Source organism: Schistocerca piceifrons, chromosome 5 (assembly GCF_021461385.2).
Source record: "Schistocerca piceifrons isolate TAMUIC-IGC-003096 chromosome 5, iqSchPice1.1, whole genome shotgun sequence".
NCBI lineage: Eukaryota > Metazoa > Arthropoda > Insecta > Orthoptera > Acrididae > Schistocerca > Schistocerca piceifrons.
Window position 1 is genome coordinate 313101223 of NC_060142.1, and position 23290 is coordinate 313124512.

Sequence of the window (23290 nt, forward strand, 5' to 3'; positions counted from 1 at the left end):
CTTATGCTGTCTCTGAAAACTTGGCATCTTTTTTGTTGTTCATGCTTCTTTAAGCTAAATTTTTTCTATTACTGACAACATTTCTCATTGCACTGAAACTTTTTTATTCAGATTTATATGACTGGCCGTAAGTAAGTGACACAGTATTTAATGAAAAAATGACTAGCGGCCTATACACCATAAAATAATGCAATACAGTGTAATTTATATATTCATATGGCTCATGGAATTGTGAATGCCTTCCAATTGCAGGCCACTTTAGCAGCTTCTGTGTCCGATATCTTACTTGTAACTGTTGTGTTAGGCGACTGAAGTGAGACAGAGAATATTAGTTTGTAACTGTATTAAATGGGAGAAGCAAGAGGGCGAAATTTGTGCCAACACATAGCTTAATCTCCTATAATACCACCAAGGGGGCTGCTGAGATTAATGTTCCCCATCTGGTGGAAGATGTAATGTACCAGTTTACTACCCAATACACTTTGATAGTGATGCACTTGCTACTAGATCATGTGAGTGACTATTTTACAAATACAGTTGATATTTTTTGTCATTTATTGTTTATTGGTTTTGTTTCATCATCAGAACTAATGTCATGTAAAATTAACATTTCAAAAAAACACAATGTAGATTCTATTTTATGCTAACTCATATTTCAAGAAAAGCAACCAACCACACTAACTTGTATAACTCCTGTTCGGCAAATTATGATCAGGAAGGCATTTGATGTACTTGCATAATTAGTATAAAATTTAACATTATTTGGAATTCATTGTTTGGTAGCCCATATTTGTTAAAGTTTGTGTAAAACAACTAATTTTTTCAAAATTATTGTAATAATGTTTTACATAAACACCTGATATGGTCAGAATGGAGACAATTATCTGTAAATTTGAATGTTGTACTGAAACTTTTATTTGCCTAAGATAGAAAATTAGAATATTTTTCATTATCTAATAAAACAAATTGTTGTGTCAAAGTTTACTACCATAACACTTTTTAAGTGGAGTTTAATGTAGTATGAATTGAAACAATGTTCCAAACGGTATTCATTGGTATAAATGCAAAAACAATGTGTGGCACTACCTGTCATGTGTTAATTGCTGAGTTAAGTAGCTTTATTTCAGTTGTTGTTTAAGTTTACATTCACATCTACATATACATCTATGTGATTACTCTGTTATTCACAATAAAGTCATTGACAGAGGGTTCAATTAACCACCTTCAAGCTGTCCCTATAACGTTCCACTCTCTAACAGTGTGCAGGAGAAACAAGAGCACTTAAATTTTTCTGTGAGAGCCCTGATTTCTCTTATTTTATCATGATGATCATTTCTTCCTATGTAGGTGGGTGCCAACAGAATGTTTATGCAATCGAAGGAGAAAACTGGTGATTGAAATTTCATGAGAAGATCCTGTCATGACGAAAAACACCTTTGTTTTAATGATTGCCACTCAAATTCACATATCACGTCTGTGGCACTATTTCCCCTATTTCACAATAATACAGAACGAGCTGCCCTTCTTTGTACTTTTTCAATGTCATGTGTCAGTCCCGACTGATGTGGATCCCACACTGCGAAGCAATACTCCAGAATAGGTCAGACAAGTGTGGTGTAAGCAGTCTCTTTTTAGTAGACATGTTGCACCTTGTAAGTGTTCTGCCAATGAATCGCAGTCTTTGGTCTGCTCTACCCGCAACATTTTCTATGTGACCGTTCCAATTTAGGTTATTTGTAATTGTAATCTCTAAGTATCTAGTTGAATTTAGAGCCTTCAGATTTGTGCGACTTATAGCGTAATCGAAATTTAGCAGATCTCTTTTAGTACTCATGTGAATAACTTCACACTTTTCTTTATTCAGGGTCAATTGCCACTTTTCACACCACACAGATATCTTATCTCTGTTCTGTACAGAGTGTGTCCAGTCTATAATGAACCAAGTTCATTTGGTTAAAATCATTTTTTTTAAGAAAAGGAAAACTGAATTCATCATTTTGGAGACTGCTTGTAGGAGATCCAACAAGCGAAAGCCATGTTATATTACATTTTCAAACTACTGGAAGAAGTTTGATGTGTGATAACTACAACAAATACATTTTCATACTGTGATTCTCAAAGAATTTGTTTTGTCATAATTAACAAAGTCGTAACAGTTATGTAAAATGTAAAGATAAACTGTGAGGTCAGATTTAAATTTATCTATAGTCAGGAATTTAAGTGTGAAATCAGTGATTTTGTTATTCATATGATATATCAGAAATGTTATCAGCTATGATGAGTTTCATACATACAGGAAATACCTGGTACTTACTATTTCACTTTGACTTTAAATTAATTAGTGCACATGAGAAATCAAGCAGGCTAAGTTTTGTGCAAATGAGAGCACATAGTGATGATGATGGAATATTTGCCAGGAATAATGATGTACTGGAATAAGCAGAATAAGTAAGTTATTATTAGTGCTCTGCTATCACTAAATTTAAAGTATATTCATCAGATCACACAGAAATGTTGAGAAAATAAATTTCTGCATGGTGAAGAATTAGTTGTGTTTGAGGTACTTAGTGAACTTGATTGCCAGGAAAGGCAAGTGAATAATAGCAACAACTTTTTGCTAAGTCAACTGATCTCTTTATGAAGACGTGACAACATAAGCAACATCTGTAGTAAGAAACCACTGGACAATGTGAGAACATGTTATTACAGATATAATTAATACAAGTGAATGAGAAATTGCATGGAGGATTGTAAAAAGAAACTGAAGGCAATTACTCACCATTAAGATGATGATATGTGGAGTTGCAGACAAGCATAACAAAAAGACTGTTACACACTAAGCTTTTGGCCAAAGCCTTCTTCAGAAAAGAGAGGAGAAAACACACACACACACACACACACACACACACACACACACACACACACACACAAAACCACCATCTCCGGCCGCTTTTGGCTTTGTTCCTGTCTGCATATCAACGTGTGATTGTTACAGTGAGTAGCAACATATCCTTTTCAAAATCATTGATATTCCAACCTGGATTTTCTGTTGTCTGAAGGTACTACTGTAAAAATTGTGGGGAATACTGTTTAAAAGGTAGAAAATGAAAGCATTACTGTTATCACTGCCCATTTAAAAAGTCCGCCTGTCTCAGTTTGTACATAGTACCACTAAGTTGTTTAATTTTAAGAATCGATCTTGTTTATGTAGTAACCAAAGAATTTCTACTAGTTCCATGAGTGTGTCTGTGGAGTTTACATCCACATGAATTCTGTAGTGATGTAAAAAATTTACAGGAATGTTTTCATTTTAATGTTGATGTGTGCCATTATAGTTAACTCTAGTTCACATGTATTTTTATCTGGAACCCATGCGTCTACAGTACTACATGTTCTTATAAAAAAATCTTTTGAGTAATTACACATTTAAGATGAACAATATGCTTCTGCTTCAATACCTGTACATGATGATTAATAATATATTCAAATACAGCTGTTTGACTTGCTATATACATTATTTTTGCCCTGATTATATTAGATTTATTCTTACAGAAAATACCGACTGTGAACTGCATCCAGTACTATGGTTCAACATGAAACTGAACGACAAAGCCAAGAACTGGGACTGGACCAGAGTGAATGATAACAGAGACACAAAAGAAAGAAATGGGCAACCAAGATGAACCTGAATGAACTGATAATCATATCAGATAATGCCAGTTCACCTAGAAAACAAAATAATTTATGAAATATGTCTTCATAACTGAATTAATAATCATTCTTATTAAAGCCTAGTATTTTCTGTGAGAAAATAATTCCTCATAAGAAATAGAAATTTGGCCATGTATTTTCTTTACAAACAGAAAGGCTATATGTTATACTGCTTTCACATCTCTTATGTATGTATCATGATTCTGTTGTGTCCAAATCATTTGATATATTTTGCATAACTAATTTAATAATGTTGTCTCATAGAAGGTAGTTATTTCCTATTCAACTGAGTTAAAGTAATTTGTAATAGAATAACTTATCATCATGTTTCTTACCATTTTGCAATTTTTTACTTACTGCATTTCTTCATTAGCAAAAATCATTGTAAATTAAACATCATTCACAGCAGTTTTGTTTCATTTCCAGGACAACACAAATAACAACACTTTGTAGGAAGGTTTGTACCCAGTTATATCCATATAGAACTCTATTTGGCCAGGTGTCAATTCCTTTTAAACATATCCTCTTGCTCTGGTACATGCAGTTTCTGGCAGAATCTCATGCACAAGGTATATGATATTCTTGGGGGAGGTGGGTAATTATTTGGAATTAACTGTTTAAAAGATCATATTTCTTGAAATTTGTGTAAAAAGACTAACTTTTCCATGAGTTGAGCAATTTTATTTCAGGTGCTGTTTTTGTTCAAGTTCTGTACAGCATGTGTCCATCTGTAATGAATGACGTTTGTTTGATTAAAATCAGAATATTGTTAACTCTCGCATTACCAAGCGGGGTATTCTGATTACCCCAGGTCGATTTTTTCCCTATAATAATGTTATCTGAAGGGCCACATGTCTGTGGTTTCATGACTTTGTACTAAAATGATTGACATTGAATTCACACTCACGACTGTCTAATTTATTTGATTTTATCATTGTTATTCAAGTCATTTATTGGTGGGATTGTGAGACTACCCTGCTTGGTATGAAACGTCTTATTTTCTTATTTGTAGAAAGAGAAGATTTTGGGAAATATATCTGTCATTCATCTTCTTTGTTGAGTTTTACCATAGATCCAATGTCTGTTATTGTTGCTGGTTACTATTGTTGAGTTGAATTTGACATTCACTGCTGAGCTAACATTACACGAGTCAGTATTTCATCTGCATGTAAGGACGTTCTAGCGAAGAGATCATGGATATTCTATACAATTCTGATGTCAGTGATGATGAAAATGAATGGGACATTGATCATGAACTGAATGAATATATGGAACCTCTTGACAAAGACCATATCATAGCATCAGATGAAGCTGATGATGAAATATCAGAAGACACTACACATTCACGTGAACAAGAAGAAGAAGAAGAAGAAGAAGAGGATGAAGAAGAAGGAGAAGAAGAAGAAGACACTGGAGATTTGTTTGTTTCTAGAAGTGGACTACACTTTTCTAGTAAACCACCAAAAGGTGGGCGGTGTCCACGTCACAACATTTTGAATGTAATCCCTGGCCCAGCGAATGATGGAAAAACACTCAAAACAATAACAGATCCATTTTTATTATTTATCTCACCGGAAAGCGTGAGCATCATTGTAGAAGAAGCGAACAGGGAAGCCAAACGAGTAGTTTCTTTGTGGAATGCAGCACATTCTTGGAACAAAATGACATGGAGAGATAAATATGCAACTGAAGTGTACGCTGTATTAGCAATTCTAATAGGAGCCGGGCAAACTCATGGACATCGCACATGTGCCTCCGATCTGTGGGGAGATAATGTTGCCTTTCGGCAACCATTCTTTTCTGCTGCCATGTCAAGAAACTGATTTTTGTCTATACTGAAATTCTTGCGATTTGACATCAGAGACACAAGAACACAGAGAACTGAAGAAACCAAGGACAAGCTACAAGCCATCAGGGTAGTGTCGGACAAATTTCCATCTAACTTTTGCAAGAACTTCTATACTTATGAATACGTGACTATTGATGAACAATTAGCAATGTACTGAGGAAACTGCCCTTTTAGGGTTTATATGAAGAGCAAACCTAGCAAGTATGGCATTAAAATTCGAGTTTGTGCTGATTTGAAGACATCTTACTTATTACAGATCCAAATTTGTGCAGGAATGGTGGGCAATACTCGGGAAGTGAATCAAGAACAGAGAGTTGTTTTGGATCTGATGGAACCATTTCTAAATAACGGTCATGGTGTAACAACAGATAATTTTTTCACCAGTTTTCCACTGGCTACTGAACTAGTAAAACGAAACATGACATTGGTTGGTACCTTGCGTTCCAATAAGAAAGAGATTCCAAAGGAATTCCTGCCAAACAGAAAGAGAGAAGTTCACTCTTCAATGTTTGGTTTCACAAATGACTTGACCCTAGTTTCCTATGTTCCAAAGAAGGGAAAGGCAGTAATACTACTCTCTACTCAGCATAATGAGAGACAAGTGAGTGGTGAAGAAAGTGAACACAAACCCGAATCATACTGCACTACAACAACACCAAAGGTGCTGTAGATAATGGGGACAAAATGACAAGAGAATACAGTTGTGTTAGAGGAATGAGGTGGTGGCCACTAAGAATCTTCATGGAAATGATAGATATTGCAGCACTGAATGCATATATTCTGTACACTCAAGGATTTCCTGAATGGCAGAAGAATAACCGAAGCTGACATGGTAGAGACAAGCTCCTGGACGTCCTTACACAACTGAACTCCATACATCCCAACTTCCAATTCATAATGGAGACCAAAGCAGAAGGAAGATTACCTTTCCTGGACATCATGGTCAAGAGAAGAGCTGATGACTCGTTGGGTCACTGTGTTTACAGGAAGAAAACGCACACTGATCTGTATTTCCATACAGACAGCTGACACCACCCTTCTCAGAGAAATGGGGTTCTAAAAATGCTGATACAAGAAATGGAGTTCTAAAAACACTGGTACACAGGGTGCACATCATCTCAGACGGAGAGAGTCTGCCCCAGGAGCTGGAACACCTCAGAACTGTATTCCAAAAGAACAGGTACTCAGAATGGCAGATTAGACAAACTCTCCACCCCACCACTGCAGTACAACCTTTGCAGACAGAAGACGTCACAGAGGAGCAAGTAGCCACTGCATTTATTCCGTACACTGGTGCACTGTCAGGGAAAATTGGATGCATATTAAAGAAACACAGAGTTAAAATTGTCTTTTGCCCACCCAGTAAAACAAGAGTGTTATTGGGAAATGTGGAAGGCCGGCGTATACCAGATTCCCTGTCAGTGTGGTAAGACTTATATTGGACAGACAGAGTGCACCATTGAAGAGCGTTGCCGGGAACATCAAAGGCACACACGACTGAAATATCATAACAAGTCGGCATTCGCAGAGCACTGTTTTTCCGAAAGGCACGAGATGGATTATGAGTGTACCAAGATCTTGGCCCAGACTTCGAAATACTGGGACGGCATTGTCAGAGAGGCCATCGAAATTCGCACCAGGGACAAACTCATCAACCGAGACTGTGGTTATAATCATAGCAAGGCATGGGAATCAGCACTGAGTATAATTAAGGAGACACTCAGCAACGAAAACGATCTGGCAAGCTGGGAGGACATAGCAGCTACACCGATGCTGCCACAGATACCGACCCCTGCATCTCTACAACTGCTGACGTGAGTACAGGGGCGCGGACCACTGAGGGAATGGCCCGTGGGGAAGGAGATATAAGGCGGCTGCCCAGCCTCAGGAGCTCAGTTCATCAGCGCACCTGACGATGGCGACATGTCTGATCACCGAAATATTGTGCCCGTTGGACACAATGAATCAGCAGTACACCAGTGGTCTCTTGGGTCAACAAATAAGCCAGTAGAAACTGAAGAATCACAGTAATATTCTGACAGAAGTGTTATCGCTTCCAGGGGACCACTACACTACTAAGTAAACAAATAAAAATGGAATACATCTAAAAATGATAAAGTATGAAATTTTAGTATGAGCAAGCTACCTATTCATGGCAGGCAAATATCAAAACAACAATATCTAATCGCTGAGTCTAAGTCTTAATTGATTTACTCCAAAAAATTCACTACTGTCAACAATGCCTGCCCTCATGGCTGCCCTTAATTGCACCCTTGCGTGCTGCAGACCACGCGATTTGTGGTTTAATGAAGCACAAGTTAGTATGCTATCATCAAACCATTGCAGGACAGAGGCCTCGTAAGACAGATTAATGCATGAAATTAAGTTAGTATGTAATTATGTAAAAATATGGTGTAAAATAGACAGGTAACACTATTATGTAACACTGTTAGTCTAATTACAGACAGATTGGTTTTCATTTCTGAATTAAGAAATCTGTATTTTCACAAAAGAGAAAGGTTGGCCCTCAGTTTTAAAGACTATAACACCAGATCTAATTTTGTGCTTAGATTTATGTATGTAATTGATTTGCTAATTTATTTTGACTACGTCTAGTTAGTATCTTTTATTATAGGGCAAAATCAGTAATTGTTTCGTAACTTAAATTCTATTGTTGACATATAAACAAATATAAATTCTGCACTAATTATAAACATTTGGAAGACAAAATACTAGTAATCTTAAAGTATCTATTTGGCTCTATTCGAAAACATGTTAGCAAAACCAGCCCTGAATTAATTCCAAAGTAATTAACAGTTTTGTCAAAAGTATTGTTTGCAAAATTACATTTGTTAATTTCATGATTCAAACAAATGATTCGGCTTAACCCCTGTAGTAGAAGAAACTGTTAAAAAGAACCAATTTTTTGATATATTCCGATAATTTGATGAGTTAAGATTTAATTGTAATTTCTGTAAATTTAACTTCGAACAATGTGTAATTTCAGTACTTATTATTGTGAGGATATACGAGGGCCCAGTTTTTGGTCACGAGACAGTCAGTCCACGGCCGAGTTTCAGACAAGGAACCTGTGTTGGTTAGAATGATAACAATGCTTCAACTTAACTGTGGAATAAGTGTTAAACAAGTAGGCTGTGTCTAAAAATAACGATAGTGTCTGCTCCATACGAACCTTTCTATTCTTCAAGAACTGTGAACTTTGTGGTTAGGTGTTTACTGCTCATAGATGTTCAATAGTAAAATATTGTAGCATATGTGGAGGTTTGCATGCACACTATTAATGAGGCTTATCGAAGGTTAAACAATAATGCATTGTATTATTAGAGGGTTGTGAAAAGTGAAATTAAAGTACTGTCAAATGTAACTGTGCACGCATTGGCTACATTATTTACAGTAGTCAGTGTCAGAATCCACAACCCATTTTTCAGCAAGTGTAGCAACGCAGTACGTCGACACCGAGGACAACAAACGAAGAAATAAATAAAAGCAGGAGGAACCACTACAAGCAAAGCTGTCAGTGAAGAAATTAACTAAACAAATGACATCAAACTTTCCAAAAATATAAAAGATGTTAGGCAAAACTAGAAATAATATTTTTTCACTCTTTAAGGTTAATTTATTACTTACTTATACATTTTTGTAAAATTTAGTAGTCCATATTAGCTTCAGTTTTAATATTTATTGTGTTTTTTAACAATGTAAATTTAAAATTATAGATAACCTGAAAGTGTTCTTTGATTCATCAATATATGGTCTTTTCTTTGATAGTTGTATGCCTGATGTTACCTTTGACAATGTGCATTTACAGTGTATCATTGAAAACAGTCTTTTCTCACATTTTATACTCTATTTATGCTGAAAATGTATTGTGTACATGATTAGCACAAGCCTGGTATTTTGATAAAACTACCAGTTTACCAATTTTATAAAGTACCTGTTGTTCTGCTATTATCAGCACAGAAATAATGACAAGTGTTACAGGGTAAATGTACAAGGAAGAGCCAACACCTTAATACAGGTAACTGAATGATAGACAGTAGGAATGATTATTGAGACTTACTACGAAATTATGAAACAACTCTTGGACATTACTTACCTTCAGGAGTCAAAATTTCAGTACTGCCAACAGACATGTTTAGAAGTACATACACCATCCCAGCTTTCAGAACTAATAGTTGCTTCCTTGAGGAGGAGAGAGGGATACATTGGGGGTGGTTAAAACAAGTGCAGGTCACTCAGACCCTAAGATGAGAGGGATATACCTGCTGTAAGGGTGAGGAAATACCAAGACGAAGAAGGGGGTGGGGCACTGCCAGACTGAGTAGGGGATCAATTACTACTAACTTTATTTTGAATTTCTACATTTCCCAGTTTATTGACCATTTTGCTGACAGTTGGCTGTACCTCTTTGTACTATAAAACAGAACCATACTCCCTAGACAAGAAGTATACAATGAAAATATTTTTATATTTTAAGTGTAGTTGTGTGAATCGTCTGATACCGATTTTTATTTTTAGCCACTAATATGAAAAACACATCAGGGATGAAACTGTTATTCTTAAGAAATTAATCTCTTTTTCTGGATTTCTAACATCATTGTCATCCAAAATATTTACACAGCAAAATTACACCATAAAAAATCTTTGGTTTTACATGTTGCACTTTCATATCAATTCTCTCATGAAAGCACCTGTTTGCACTTACCTGAATGCTCCTTTCTTTAAACATAAGTCCTGTTTAAGTATGCAAAATATTTAAACTGAATATTTACTCCTTCATGTATAAGAACTCTACTACTAATTTATTATACTGAACAAAGAAACAAAATTGAAGTACAGTGTTTTTCAAGAAATTTAAACTATGGGCCCTCTGCAGTTGAATTATGTTTCTTCTGTATGTTATTTTGGTATATCATGCCCCCAATTATCATGCCTCACTTTATGTGTAAGCATTGTTATAACAAGTATGGTACAATTGGCAAGACGTCTTCACATATTTGGTAACTATAGCTCTCTCGCAGCTCGAAGAATAAAATAAACACTGTTTGGAAGCTAATAAAATGGGGGAAAGATGAAACAAGTGTGTTATAATTCCAGAATGATAAATGAAGGGCAACTGTTGGCAATATTTTCAATAACAACTTCTTTACAGCAGCTGATCAGATTAGTTGTAAGGGATCTGTTGGTGATACCATTAATCTTCTGCAAACAACAATACACAACAATATCATCAACTAGATTTGTACACTTTCAAAAAAACTAGAAAAAATAATCAGAGACATGAAACACATAATGTATGCTTTCTGAAACACTGCTGTAAATGTACTGAGGGTTGGACGAAAATGTAGAAACACCACGAGAAATGCATGCTGCTAGCGAAAGCTACAAGTTGTTATATTTGACCACAAACGGCACCAGTGTAATGTCTTCAATATATTGCATGTGTCAGTCATGGTCAGAACACTGTTCTGTGCAGTTGTGAGTGCATTACAGTGGAGCTAAGTGATTTAAAACTTGAGCGAATTTTTGATGTTCATATGGTGGGTGGTACCATAATCAAGGTAGCTAAAAGATTTGAATTTTCAGCATGCACCACATTTAAGATTTATACCACAGACAGAAAAGCAGAAAAACATCATCCGCTAAGTCACAACATGAATAAAAGTATGTGTTGAGTGGTTGTGACAGATGGTCATTGATAAGGATTGTGATGAAAAGTAAAGGGACGACAGCTGCAAAAGTCACGGCAGAACTGAATGTTGCACTTGTGACCCCTGTCAGCTCCATAAGAATGTAATTGCATGGAAAGTTGGAATTCTAAAACATCATCTGTAACAGAAATATTCATAACACAAGAACATGGTGCCAAAGCCATAAAACCTAGACTATGGAGAAATGGATGAAAGTCATTTGGTTGCATGAGTCTTGTTTCCTACTGTTTACAACTGCTGGCCGAGTTTACACACCAAGAGTGAAACATGATTAGGGTTCAGTGATGATTTGGGCAACCATATTGTGTTATTCCATGGGATCCATGGTTACTCTGCAAGGTCGTGTTACTGCTGAGAATTATGTCAGCATTTTGGTAGATGAGGTCCAGCCCATGTTACAAGGTTTGCTCCCAAATGGTGACATTGCATTCCAAGATGAGAAGGCTCCTGTTCACACAGCTCACATCACCCAGGACTGGTTTTGTGAGCCCAAGAATAAATTTTTGTGTCTCTCCTGGCCACAATAAATCTCAATATTCTTGAGCCTTTGTGGTCTACTTTGGAGAGGAGTGCATGATCGCTGTCCATTTCGATCCTCGTCATGAGAAATTGCCACTATTTTGCAGAAAGAATGCAATAAAATTACCTTGAAATCCATAAGGGACCTGTATTTATCCATTCCAAGACAAATGGAAGCTGTTGTGAACACCAACGGGTTTCCTACACTGTGTTAGGCATGTTAATGTGTTGTGGTTTTCTTCTTCCCAGATTTTTGTCCTCCTACTACCCCTCCCCCCTAAGACAAGAACTGTGTCATACATATTAAGTCAGTCACTAGATCAAGGAATGATTCCCAACAAGCCCAAATAATCAATCATTAAACAATTTTTCAAAAAAGGTGGTAAAGAAGAGATCTCAAATTACTATTCAGCTTCACTGCTAATGAACACTGCTACAGTGCTTGAAAAGCTCAAGCTGAGTATGGATATAGGACATCTTAATAATCAAATGATCCCCAATAAAATTAGTTTTAAATCCCAAATAGGCGTTGCAAGATAAATGGTCATGTTCTCATTCACAAATCAAGTTTTAGAGTTCATCAGTTATAAGACGTCACCAGTGGAAATCTTTTGTGATTTCTCTAAGGCATTTGACATAATGGAACTATGTTGAAGCCTGAACGTTGCAACATTTGATACTCATGTAATCACATCCATTTGTGAAAATTTGAAAAAGAAGCTAACAAAGCAGTGTATAGTCAGTCTGCAAAGCGGAGGGTGAGGAGGTGAGTCCACAGTCTCTCTACCAGAGTTAGTCACAAGGAGCACCTATAGACTGTTTCACAAGGCTATATTGACAATTCTACAGCATGCCTTTCAGAACACTAGCAACACAATGAACAGATGTGGTCACGGAGAGTTTATTTTTGACTAAATGCATTAAGACTGTACAGAATACAGAAATTAATAACTCATGAAACCAAAGATAGAAATGAACATAAGCACAGTCTTTGTAAATCACCATAACCTGCATTGCACCACATTGTTGGACAGAAAAATGATTCTTTATCACTATGTATGCCAGTTGTAGCATTATTCTAGGAAAGGCCACTTCACCTGCCACAACCACTGCTCTTCTGATTACCAACAGACTCTGTTACAGTAATATTCGTTACATTATCATTCACGACATTGATTCCTGGAGTAATGTGCTTTAACCATTAACCACCCCATTTTTTTAAAATTGAATATTTTTGTATATTTTCAGTTTATTGACTTCTTAACATCTAACTAATGCACAGTCTATTGTTTGACCTTTACGTGCCTTAGTGCATCTGTAAAATTCTGTGTTCATACAGACACACTAGGCACTTAGTTGCAAATTTTAAATTTGTTCTGTGACACTGAAATTCAGCTACTAATATTATTATAAATCGGATTTTACGACATATAAGGCCAAATTTGAAGGAAATAATTATCATAATCCAATTTATAATAACAGATATAAATTAATTCACCATCTTTGATTTACTGACATTTGTGGTATTCTTCAAAACACTCTAGACACAATTCTAAGTCACATTTCCCACATTTTGCGTGAACTGCTGATGACTTCTGTTTGCTGTACAAAAGTGACACACCTTTCCTTTTTCTCAGTTTTCTTGATGTGTTTCATTCCATCGTATCTTGTATAACATGGAACACATGATTTAGATAGGACTGATAGCAAGTCTGCATGCTCCTTTTACTGTTTAGGTATACTTTTTCGGAGTAGGTATACTTGTACAATTTCTCTCCTGAATTCAAGCAGAGTAGTCCTAGCAACTGCTCCTTTCTTTGTTTCCCAGGAGTTACGTGCACATATTTATTCTGTACATGACAATGTTTTCATTCATGCTATCCATTGCCCTATATTTTTCATTATAAGTGCAATAATCTGAGGATGTTGTACTTGAACTTATTTCATCTCCTTTGCAGGGTGTTGTTTTGCAAATGATACAGGTTTCACTCCTGCACACATCAATGCTACAGCAACCACTGAATTGTCAACCTATTTTATGACATAACACAATTACCCTCATGAAGTGAAGATTCAAAAATCCTCTTTCATTTCTGACTAGGTCTTGCTTTGAAAAAAATGGGGCAAGGTTTGGGAATCCTGTTTTCTCTAAAAGCACCTGTTCCTCTATAACCTTCTACTCTTAGGAGGCAAAACAGCATATCCTATAAAGAGGTCGGCAAAGAAGAAATGGAATGGTAATTGCTTTACTTCCTGTGTTAAATCATCTATTACCTGAATGAATGGGGCAGTAGCCTCACCAAATTGTTCTTCATACGCTGTATCTGCATTTGGTGATTTCCCTTGATGAAAGGAAACATTTACAAGATTTCCAGAAGTGGTGGATAAACAGAATGCTTTAAATCCAAATCATATTGGTTCCCCCCTGATAAATTGTCAGCAAGAATGTCTCCCAAAACATTTTATCACTGATTAATAATAAGGCAGATGTTGCTGAGGAACGAAAAGCTGATTACATTTGTTTATTCCCCTGCTGTATGCATCACCTGAATCAGCATGTGCTATATAAATTCCGTCAGCCTAAGAAGCATTTGCTTCCTCGAACAGCATGTCTTAAGAAATCCTGCACAGTCAAACCTAGTTATAAACTAAGATTCTGTGAGGACTCTGTTATGAAATAAAAGAGTAAAAGAAATTAAATAATTTCTGATCCTTTAACTCCCTAGCATCTCAATATGGACACAACTGAAATACCAACTTCATAAAAGTGAGTCGATGGATAACAACTTCTCTAAAACGAAACTTTCAATAAACGTATTTAGAGTTACTGTAAACAGTTTTGCTTGGAAAAATGAAGAAGTTCTTTGTAAAACAATACTTATTTCACACTGATATGCTCCACTGTGGTGTCCAAGCATTACTTACAATATAGGCTGTAGCAAACACACTGGGAATGGCAATAATGAACTGTTAAAGCACTGACTGTGGAATTCAAGAATACGTTATTGTCAATGCACAAAATAACTGTTAAGCAGACAATGAAGAGAGAACAGAATGATTCAACAACTGTGTCCATACAGACATGTGGGCAGTTAACGGTAATCAAACAGGTGTCATCAGAATTATGAACAAAGCCCATTCAAGATGATGTAAGTGCTTTGTCCGTTACACTTATTAGGTACTTCTACCAGAGATTATTTATTTTTGTATTTCTATTTTTACTCTTTCTCATCAGTTGTGGCTGGTTATCTTTTTATTCATTTATTTATTTTTATACATTTATGTATTTCAAGTCCTGTACATTCAATAAGGAGCAATTCGCTTTAATGTAGGACAAGTCATAAAATACATTTTACAAAGATTTTTTAAAATACTACAAAGTACGTGGAGTACAACATTTACAAATTAAAGATCTGTTCAGTTAACAACAGTACAGAATGAAATAACAAAAACTGTTAAAATGTTGAATGTAACATGAACAAATGAAACATATCAACAGGTATTTAAAAGAAATAGAGACTTTGTAAAAATTAAGATCTGTTCGTGCATATAATAACTTAACTGATAATTAATGGATTTGAATGAATAGCATTAGATTCTGTTGTATTAGATAATATACATCTACTGCTACACAACTGCTCTCCAATTCACACTTACACCCCTTGCAGAGCATTGAACGAACTACTTTCACAATATTTTTCTAACAACTGACTCTCTAACAGCATGCAGGACAAAACAAACACTTAAATTTTTCCATTCGAGCTCTTATTTTATTACAATGACCATTTCTCCCCACGAAGGTCAGTACCAACAAAGTGTTCTCGCATTAGGAGCAGAAAGTTGGTCACTGAAATTTTGTGAAAAGATCTAGTCTCAACAAATAACACCTTTGTTTTAATGACTGCTATTCCAGCTCGTGTATCATATCTGTGACACACTCTTCCCTATTTTGCGGTAATGTAAAATGAACTGCTCTTCTCTGACCATTTTTTGTGTCCTCCATCAATCCCATCCGGTAAGGGTGCCATACCACACGGCACTACTCTAGCACAGCATGGACCAGCTTAGTGTAGACAGTCTCTACAGTATATCTGTTGCATCTTTTAAGTGTTCTGCCAATAATAAACAGTTTTAGTTCATCTTCCCCACAGCATTTTCTATGTACGGCTCCAGTTTAAGTTACTGGAAATTGTAATCCCCAGACAGTAAGATGTATTGACTGATTTTAGAATTGTGCAATTTATCATGTAACCAAAATGTAATGGATTCCTTTTAGTACTCATGTAAATGACCTCACACTTTTCATAATTTATGGTCACAACTGCCACTTTTTGTACCATACATACACCATGTGTAAGTCATTTTACAATGGGTTTTGATCTTCTTATCACCTTATTAGACAGTAAATGACAGTCATTTGCAAACAATCTGAGAGGACTGCAACACATTGTCTAGTATATTCATGTAGATTAGGAACAGCAGGACCTACTACCTTGGGGAAGGCCAGATATCACTTCAGTTTTACTCAATGACTTTCCAGTAATTACTAGGAACAAACAGTTTACATGACAATTAAAAAGAACAGTATCATAAGTCTTCTGGAAATCTAGAAATATGGAATTAATTTGAGATCCCTTGTTGATTGCCCTCATTACTTCATGAGAGTAAAGAGCAAGTAGTGTTGCACAATACTTTCTGAAGCCACACTATGTGTCAATAGATCTCATTGTTGTGTTTGGGGTAGGCCTAATTCATAATGTTCAAACACGAAATATGTTCCAAAATCCTACTGCAAATGGAAATCACTGATATGGGTCTGAAATTCAGGGTGTCCTCCAATTTCCTTTCTTGAGTGGTAGTGAGACCTATGCAACTTTCCAGTCGTTAGGTATGGATCTTTTGTTTAGTGAGCTATTGTATATGATTGCTAAGTATGGAGCTATTATATCAGAATGCTCTGAAAGGAGTTTAATTGGTGTACAATCTGGAATGGAAGACTTGTCTTTATTAAATGGTCTGAGTTGCTTTGCTACACCAAGGATACCTACTTCTAAGTTAGTCGTTTTGGCAGCTGTCATTGATTCAAATTCTAGGATTCTTCTTCTTTTTTGGGAAGGAATTTTGTGAAACCATAATTTGTAACACAGCTTCAGTGGCACTGTCACTGCTAACATTACCATCGCTATTACATAGCAAAAATATTGACTGTGTTTTGCTGAGGTGCACTTTACATGCGACCAGAATCTATTTGGATTTTCTGCCAGATTTTGAAACAGAGTTTCATTGTAGAAGCTATTAAAAGCAACTCACACTGAAGTCCGGGCTAAATTTTAAGCTTCCATAAAGCTTCACCAGTAGGGGCCATTTTGTGTACTTTTAAATTTGGCATGACTTTTCCGTTGCTTTTGCAACAGTGTCCTGACCTGTTTTTGAATCGTAGGGGATCAGTTCTGTCTCTCATTAATTTATTTCCTATAAATATCTCAATTGCTGTTGATACTAGCTATTTCTCTGAATTAAAGCCACATCTGGTTTATGCTTACACAGTTAATTCAGAAGGAATTGAGATTTTCTTTTAGGAAGGTTTCAAGCAATTTGTTATCTGCTCTTTCAAACAGATATATTTTGCATATATTATTGTTGTATTTGGATGTTAGATATTCAGTCTCTCCACAATGATTGTGTGGTTAATAAAACCTATATCCATCATTATTTCCCTATTTGCTCAGGATAATTGCGTGGGGGGTTTGCAGTCAAAAGTGTGCTAGCAGAAAGTTGTTCACATTCAATACTCCCAAATCATGAGCATCATATTACTGTAGATAGCCTAGTGCAGAGCTGCAAAATGAACAATAACAGAAATTATTACTGTTAGTTTAGATATTCATCTAAGTGTAAATGGATTTTTCTACTATGAACTACTTATGAGGATGTCAAAATTTAGATAGGTCACAGACAGTAAATATAATTTGAGGAGTTAATGCACTCCTTTCTGCACCATTCCAAGGTTCCTTAATTCACTATGTAGACCTAGCTCAAGACATCTCCTTTTATTGTGACTGTGATGGTTGAGTAATAAAGAGACTTGAGCCTTACTAATAAAATACATCAATGAGTACATATATTGATATATTATCATCATAAGTCCCAATTTTCTACAGATTTCTACATTCACATGTAGGGTGAACCCTGCAGCAGACTAATTATTGTCTGTTGAGTAGTGAAAATATTTGTTGCCTGAGACTGTTTCCCCCGCAACGTAATGCTATAAGGCAGTAGTTAGTGGAAGTAGCTACAGTATGCAGTTTTGATAGCACCAGTATTACAGATAGAAGTAATAATACAGTCAGTGCAAGAGTCAAAACTAATTGTTTTTTTTTATGGTGAAAAGGTGAAGAATATTATCGTTCCATTTAAGGTTATTGCCAATATGTACACCCAGAAACTTAAATGATTTCACAATCATTACATCTTAATCGTTACTTATAATGTTAGCCTGTTCCTGCAATTTTTTGCTCACAGTGAGATGAATAAATTGCATTTTGTCTGGGTTGTGAGAGAGTCTATAGAACTTTGCAAAATACAGTATTTGCAGTTTCCTCATGACCACTGCTGCCCATCTTGTTAATAATAATGGTTGTCTCATCAGCAGACAGTGGTGCACATCTGAAAGTCATTAATAAAGATGAGAAACAAAAGGGGACCAGGCACGGAGATCTGTGGAACCTACTGTTTCCTATCATTCAGATACAATTTACACCACATTCCACTTGACCTACTTATCCATATGCTTCCTTAAAAGAATCTTGTGGGTGACGTGGTTGAAGGCTTTAGACAGATCACAAAAGATTGCAGTTGGAGACATTCTTACATTAATGAATTCTAAGTTTTAGCTGGTTAATGAGTATAAGCCCAATTCACTTGATATATCATGATGGAAGCAAAAACAGTTTTTGTTTAGTGTGTTGCTGTTGTGGAGGTGGTTAATAACCTTCTATAAAGAAGTTTTTCTTGAATTTTTAAGAAGGCAAATAGGATGGTAATTAGTTACTTCCACTTTACAGCCCTTTTTAGAAAGAGGCAGATCATTGGACATTTCAGAGCATCAAATCCTGTTGCAGAAGCTTCAGATATATAGGATTAGAGGAACTAATTTGTCAAATTGGAAACACAAATAAAGCATCAGCTAAATTATAGTAACAGGACATAGTTTTCAAATGCACAAAATCTGAAGGCTCCATCCTTGATTATTCACATACTGAAGTACCTATTTGGGTGTGTAATGGTTCATAATTGTGATCAGTTTTTACTACTACCCAACTACATGTCAAAAAGGCTGAAACTAAAGATCTGGTTTAAGAGGAATCAATTTACAATAAAAAACACGCACAAAAAAATCATAAGTTTTACTTAAGGGTTGGCATATCCAAAACCAGAGTGGCAAATTATATCTGAACTGCACCCTCAATGGAAGTATTTTTTAATATAATTTGGCTCCAAAATTATTTCTGATAAAACACACATATAAATAAACAAAGAATTTATTATTATTATTATTATTTTCTCACACTACAAGGACAATTTTTAATTGTCCTCAATACAGAATTTATTATTATTATTGCTATTATTATTATATCCTACTAGAAGTTCTCAAATTGTTTGAATTGTTTGTTTTTCTCATTTACACAGCACGAAATTATATTAGGTGGCAATGATAAATTGCCTAGGCCCATCATCATGGCTCGGAAAATGGCTGTCGTAATGATGCAACATGATCAACAAAGAGACCCTCGCAGAACTGCCTTTCAAAAGTCTTCCTCCTCTTCTTCACTCCCCTGTATTTACCTCTATATACTAGAAAATTGGAAATACCAGAGAAAAAATTTAAAGGACAGAAGTGAAAACGAGAACGTCACTGAAAATAATAAAAAGTTTAAAGTTTCATGTCCATTCAGTAATGACACCAGACATAGGTTCAGTCGTCAGTAACGCAGGTTTTACAATTCGGTTTATTGGTAGAATACTGCTTAAGTGTGTGGAACTTGTACCAGATAGGCTTAACAGCGGATATTGAACGCATAAAGAGAAGGGCAGCACGAATGGTCACAGGTTAGTTTAATCCGTGGGAGAGAGTCACAGAGATACTGAAGGAATTGAATTGGAAGACTCTTGATAGACGTATACTATCACAAGAAGGTCTATTAACAAAGTTTGAAGAACCGGCTTTAAATGATTACTCCAGGGATATACTACAACCACTATGTATCGCTCACCTACGGATCGTGAAGATAAGATTAGAATAATTACTGCACGCACAGGGACACTGAAACAATCATTCTTCCGCGCTCCAAACGTGAATGGAATAGCAAGAAGCCCTAATTACTGGTACAATGGCACGTACTCTGCCATGCACCTCACGGTGGTTTGCAAAGTATAGATGTAGATTTTAAAATTTCCACTACGGGTATAAGTTGTGCTGCACAATTTTACAATAAATTTCCACGTAAAGCAAATGCTATTTCTTCATGTTTAATAAAACCCCAAGGGCATTTTAACTAGGCACTGCTTCGATTCAGTACCGGTAGCGAAAATTTTAGATCACGTATAATACAAGATACTTGTTAAAAGGAAGAGCAAAATCTGCTACCTTTACATAAGGCTAAGTTTGTACAATATGATGCTTAATTTTATTTGTTTAAGTGCGTGTGTGTGCGTGTGCGCGCGCTCCGCTTTAGTAATGCATGCTTCTAACTACAATTTGTGAGGATTTTTTTTATCCATAAAAAGTTTGCATCCTGATTAATCAACGGGGTCGTTCACGCTGAAGCACCTGAGCTATTGTTCTTCACATGCACCATACGAGAATGTAATAGGAAGAACGTAATATACTGTGTGCCCCAATGAAAATTGTCTTATGTAACAAACCGTTCAGTGATCATCAAAATTTGTGAGGAAACATCTTACTTACCGTAGACTGATGCTAAAATAAAAAACACCGTCAACACATTCACAATGCACGGATAAGTCATCTTTTCACGAGATGACTGCACGAAGCTGCAGATGGAACTAACTTTTCCGTGTTTGCACAACACATTTCAACTGCGCGCTGAGCTTCCCCGTATCATACGAAAAAAAAGTGTGCATTGCAGCCCGCGGTTGTCATTGCAGCCAACATACGAAATAGAATTCCGAAGTGCTCTTGCCTTCGGTGCACCATGATTTCTGAAGAAGTAAATCTGATTGAAAAGCAGTGCGCTAATAGCTCATAGTTTTCTGCGTTCGTGGTGGAATCCACAAACACATGTATGTGGTAGAGTCAAACGTTTTGCTCCTGTTTACATTCTATTCGCGCGTTCGATTGTGTTCTCTAGTTTGCTGTACGCGAAGCGACACACACACACGATGGTTTGTTTTCAGTACGTAGTGCTTTATTAACACACTTCCGCATAGTCTGATAAAGGCATTCATAGTAACAGAAACGCGTTTCGGGTACGCTTTGCAAAATTAAATAACATACGTTGAATGTTTATTTGTACTTCGTGGTAAACGGCTTTTTTAGTAATATTATCTAAAGTATTAATATTACTGTAACTAGTAATTGTTGTCATTATTGTTCCAGGTATTTACACGCATCAGCTACCGCGCCGAGTGTCAACTTTGTCTGCGCGAGTATTATCTCGTACCGTAGGCTCTACAATTCTAGAAGATATTGCTCAATTTCCAAATATTTCTGCCGGCCGGAGTGGTCGTGCGGTTCTAGGCGCTACAGTCTGGAACCGAGTGACCGCTACGGTCGCAGGTTCGAATCCTGCCTCGGGCATGGATGTGTGTGATGTCCTTAGGTTAGTTAGGTTTAACTAGTTCTAAGTTCTAGGCGACTGATGACCTCAGAAGTTAAGTTGCATAGTGCTCAGAGCCATTTGAACCATTTTGGACCAAATATTTCTAAATATATCAAGCGTCGAGTATGAAATACCAGTAAGCATAAAAAGACAAATCGGAAAACGCTCATAATGGAAAAAATTAGCCACAGTGTTTTCTGAGCATTTACGCAAGCTCGCTGCCTCGCCATTTAGAAACGAGTTACACTGCCAGTTTGTATTAGCTCATATGTTTATTGTGCTACTGGCTACATTGAACATTTCTATGCTGTAGTATTTTTGAGATAATTTTTATCAAGAAAATGTGGTATTTTGCGACCTGAAAACTACTGAAACAGAAGACAAACGGCATTCTTTCAAGTGGAGAAATTACTTGTAGTCTAAATTATACCCACAAAATTATAAGCAATAAGTTATTTACCACTGTAAGACCGAAAGTAGCCTTGAAGGTTATTTGCTGGTTACTGAGTAAAATGGATCAAACTAGCTCGACAGCATTTTCATTACTTTGTTTTCAACCTGATTCAGCTTGGTATGGATCATATTACACTGAAAATTTAATACGATTAAGAGATGTACTATGGTCAGTGGCGTAGCGTGAGGGGAGACTTTGAGACTTAGTCTCCCCTGTATTCGTGCTTAAAAAAGATGAAATAGTAATTCATAACAAAAATATAAACAACTTTCTACTAAGAGCACTAAATGTGCGAAGACATCAATTTTGTTGCCCGCGCCGCCGCACCGTCAGTTTTGGTGTATCTGCCTGCTTGAGACTCTGCTCTCAGTCTCTGCCTCCCTACCCTTACCTGACTGTGCGCCTGAGCGGTGGCATTCTCGGCTCCCCACAACTTCCCCTCTTCCACGAAGGCCGGTGCGCTGCACTTGCTAGCAGGTATCGAGACTAGTCTCTGCCGCTTATACGCTGGCTTTTAACACGGAAGTGAACAGTCGCGCGGTTCGTGTTCATAGTCATTCTTGTGTGATTTTAGTGCATATTTTCGTTGTGTCGCCAACATGAGTGAGCCAGCAACTGAACACCTTATAGAATTTTTATTAAAAACGCTTTTTTATACATTAACGTACGAAAAAAGTGCGAATTGAAGGACAAAAGACCTACTCCTATACTCAGTGTAGTTTTAAGTGAAGCCAAACAAAAACGCACTTTTCAGACAGCCTGGTACGAAAAGTATGCTTGGCTGACTTCTAATGCAGTTAATAACAGATTATATTGTTATATATGTCTTCTGTTTGGTGGTGAAAAGGAATGATGCAATGAGGGCATTTGTACAATAAAGAACTTTGACAGGAAAGCACAAAAGCATCAGATATCAAAACGTCACCTGCGGAACAAAGAATCATTTCAGTTATTGGGCAAAAGTAGAATGAGCACGCCCTTTCTGAAGCAGCTCGTCTGAGAACAATAAAATGCAACAAGCTGCATCCAGCAGGAGAGTATTGCCCCGTCTTATTCAGGCAATTGTATTTCATTGTAAACAAGAACTAGCCTTTCGCGACCATCTGATATCATCTTCAACCTTTAAAGGAACTTCTCCAGATATACAGAATGATGTAATAAAAATGATAACTCTAGCAGTTAA

General features: G+C 36.4%; 1 protein-coding gene across 1 annotated transcript in view; it reads right to left on the bottom strand.

Annotated features, from left to right (window-relative positions):
- LOC124798669 overlaps positions 1 to 20922 on the bottom strand; it is a 100430-nt gene extending 79508 nt beyond the window's left edge. The window contains exon 1 of the mRNA XM_047262169.1: positions 20780 to 20922. Coding sequence (XP_047118125.1) covers positions 20780 to 20840 — 61 coding nt within the window. The 5' untranslated portion in view covers positions 20841 to 20922. The remainder of the gene's footprint in view (positions 1 to 20779) is intronic.
- Positions 20923 to 23290: the final 2368 nt, after the last annotated feature.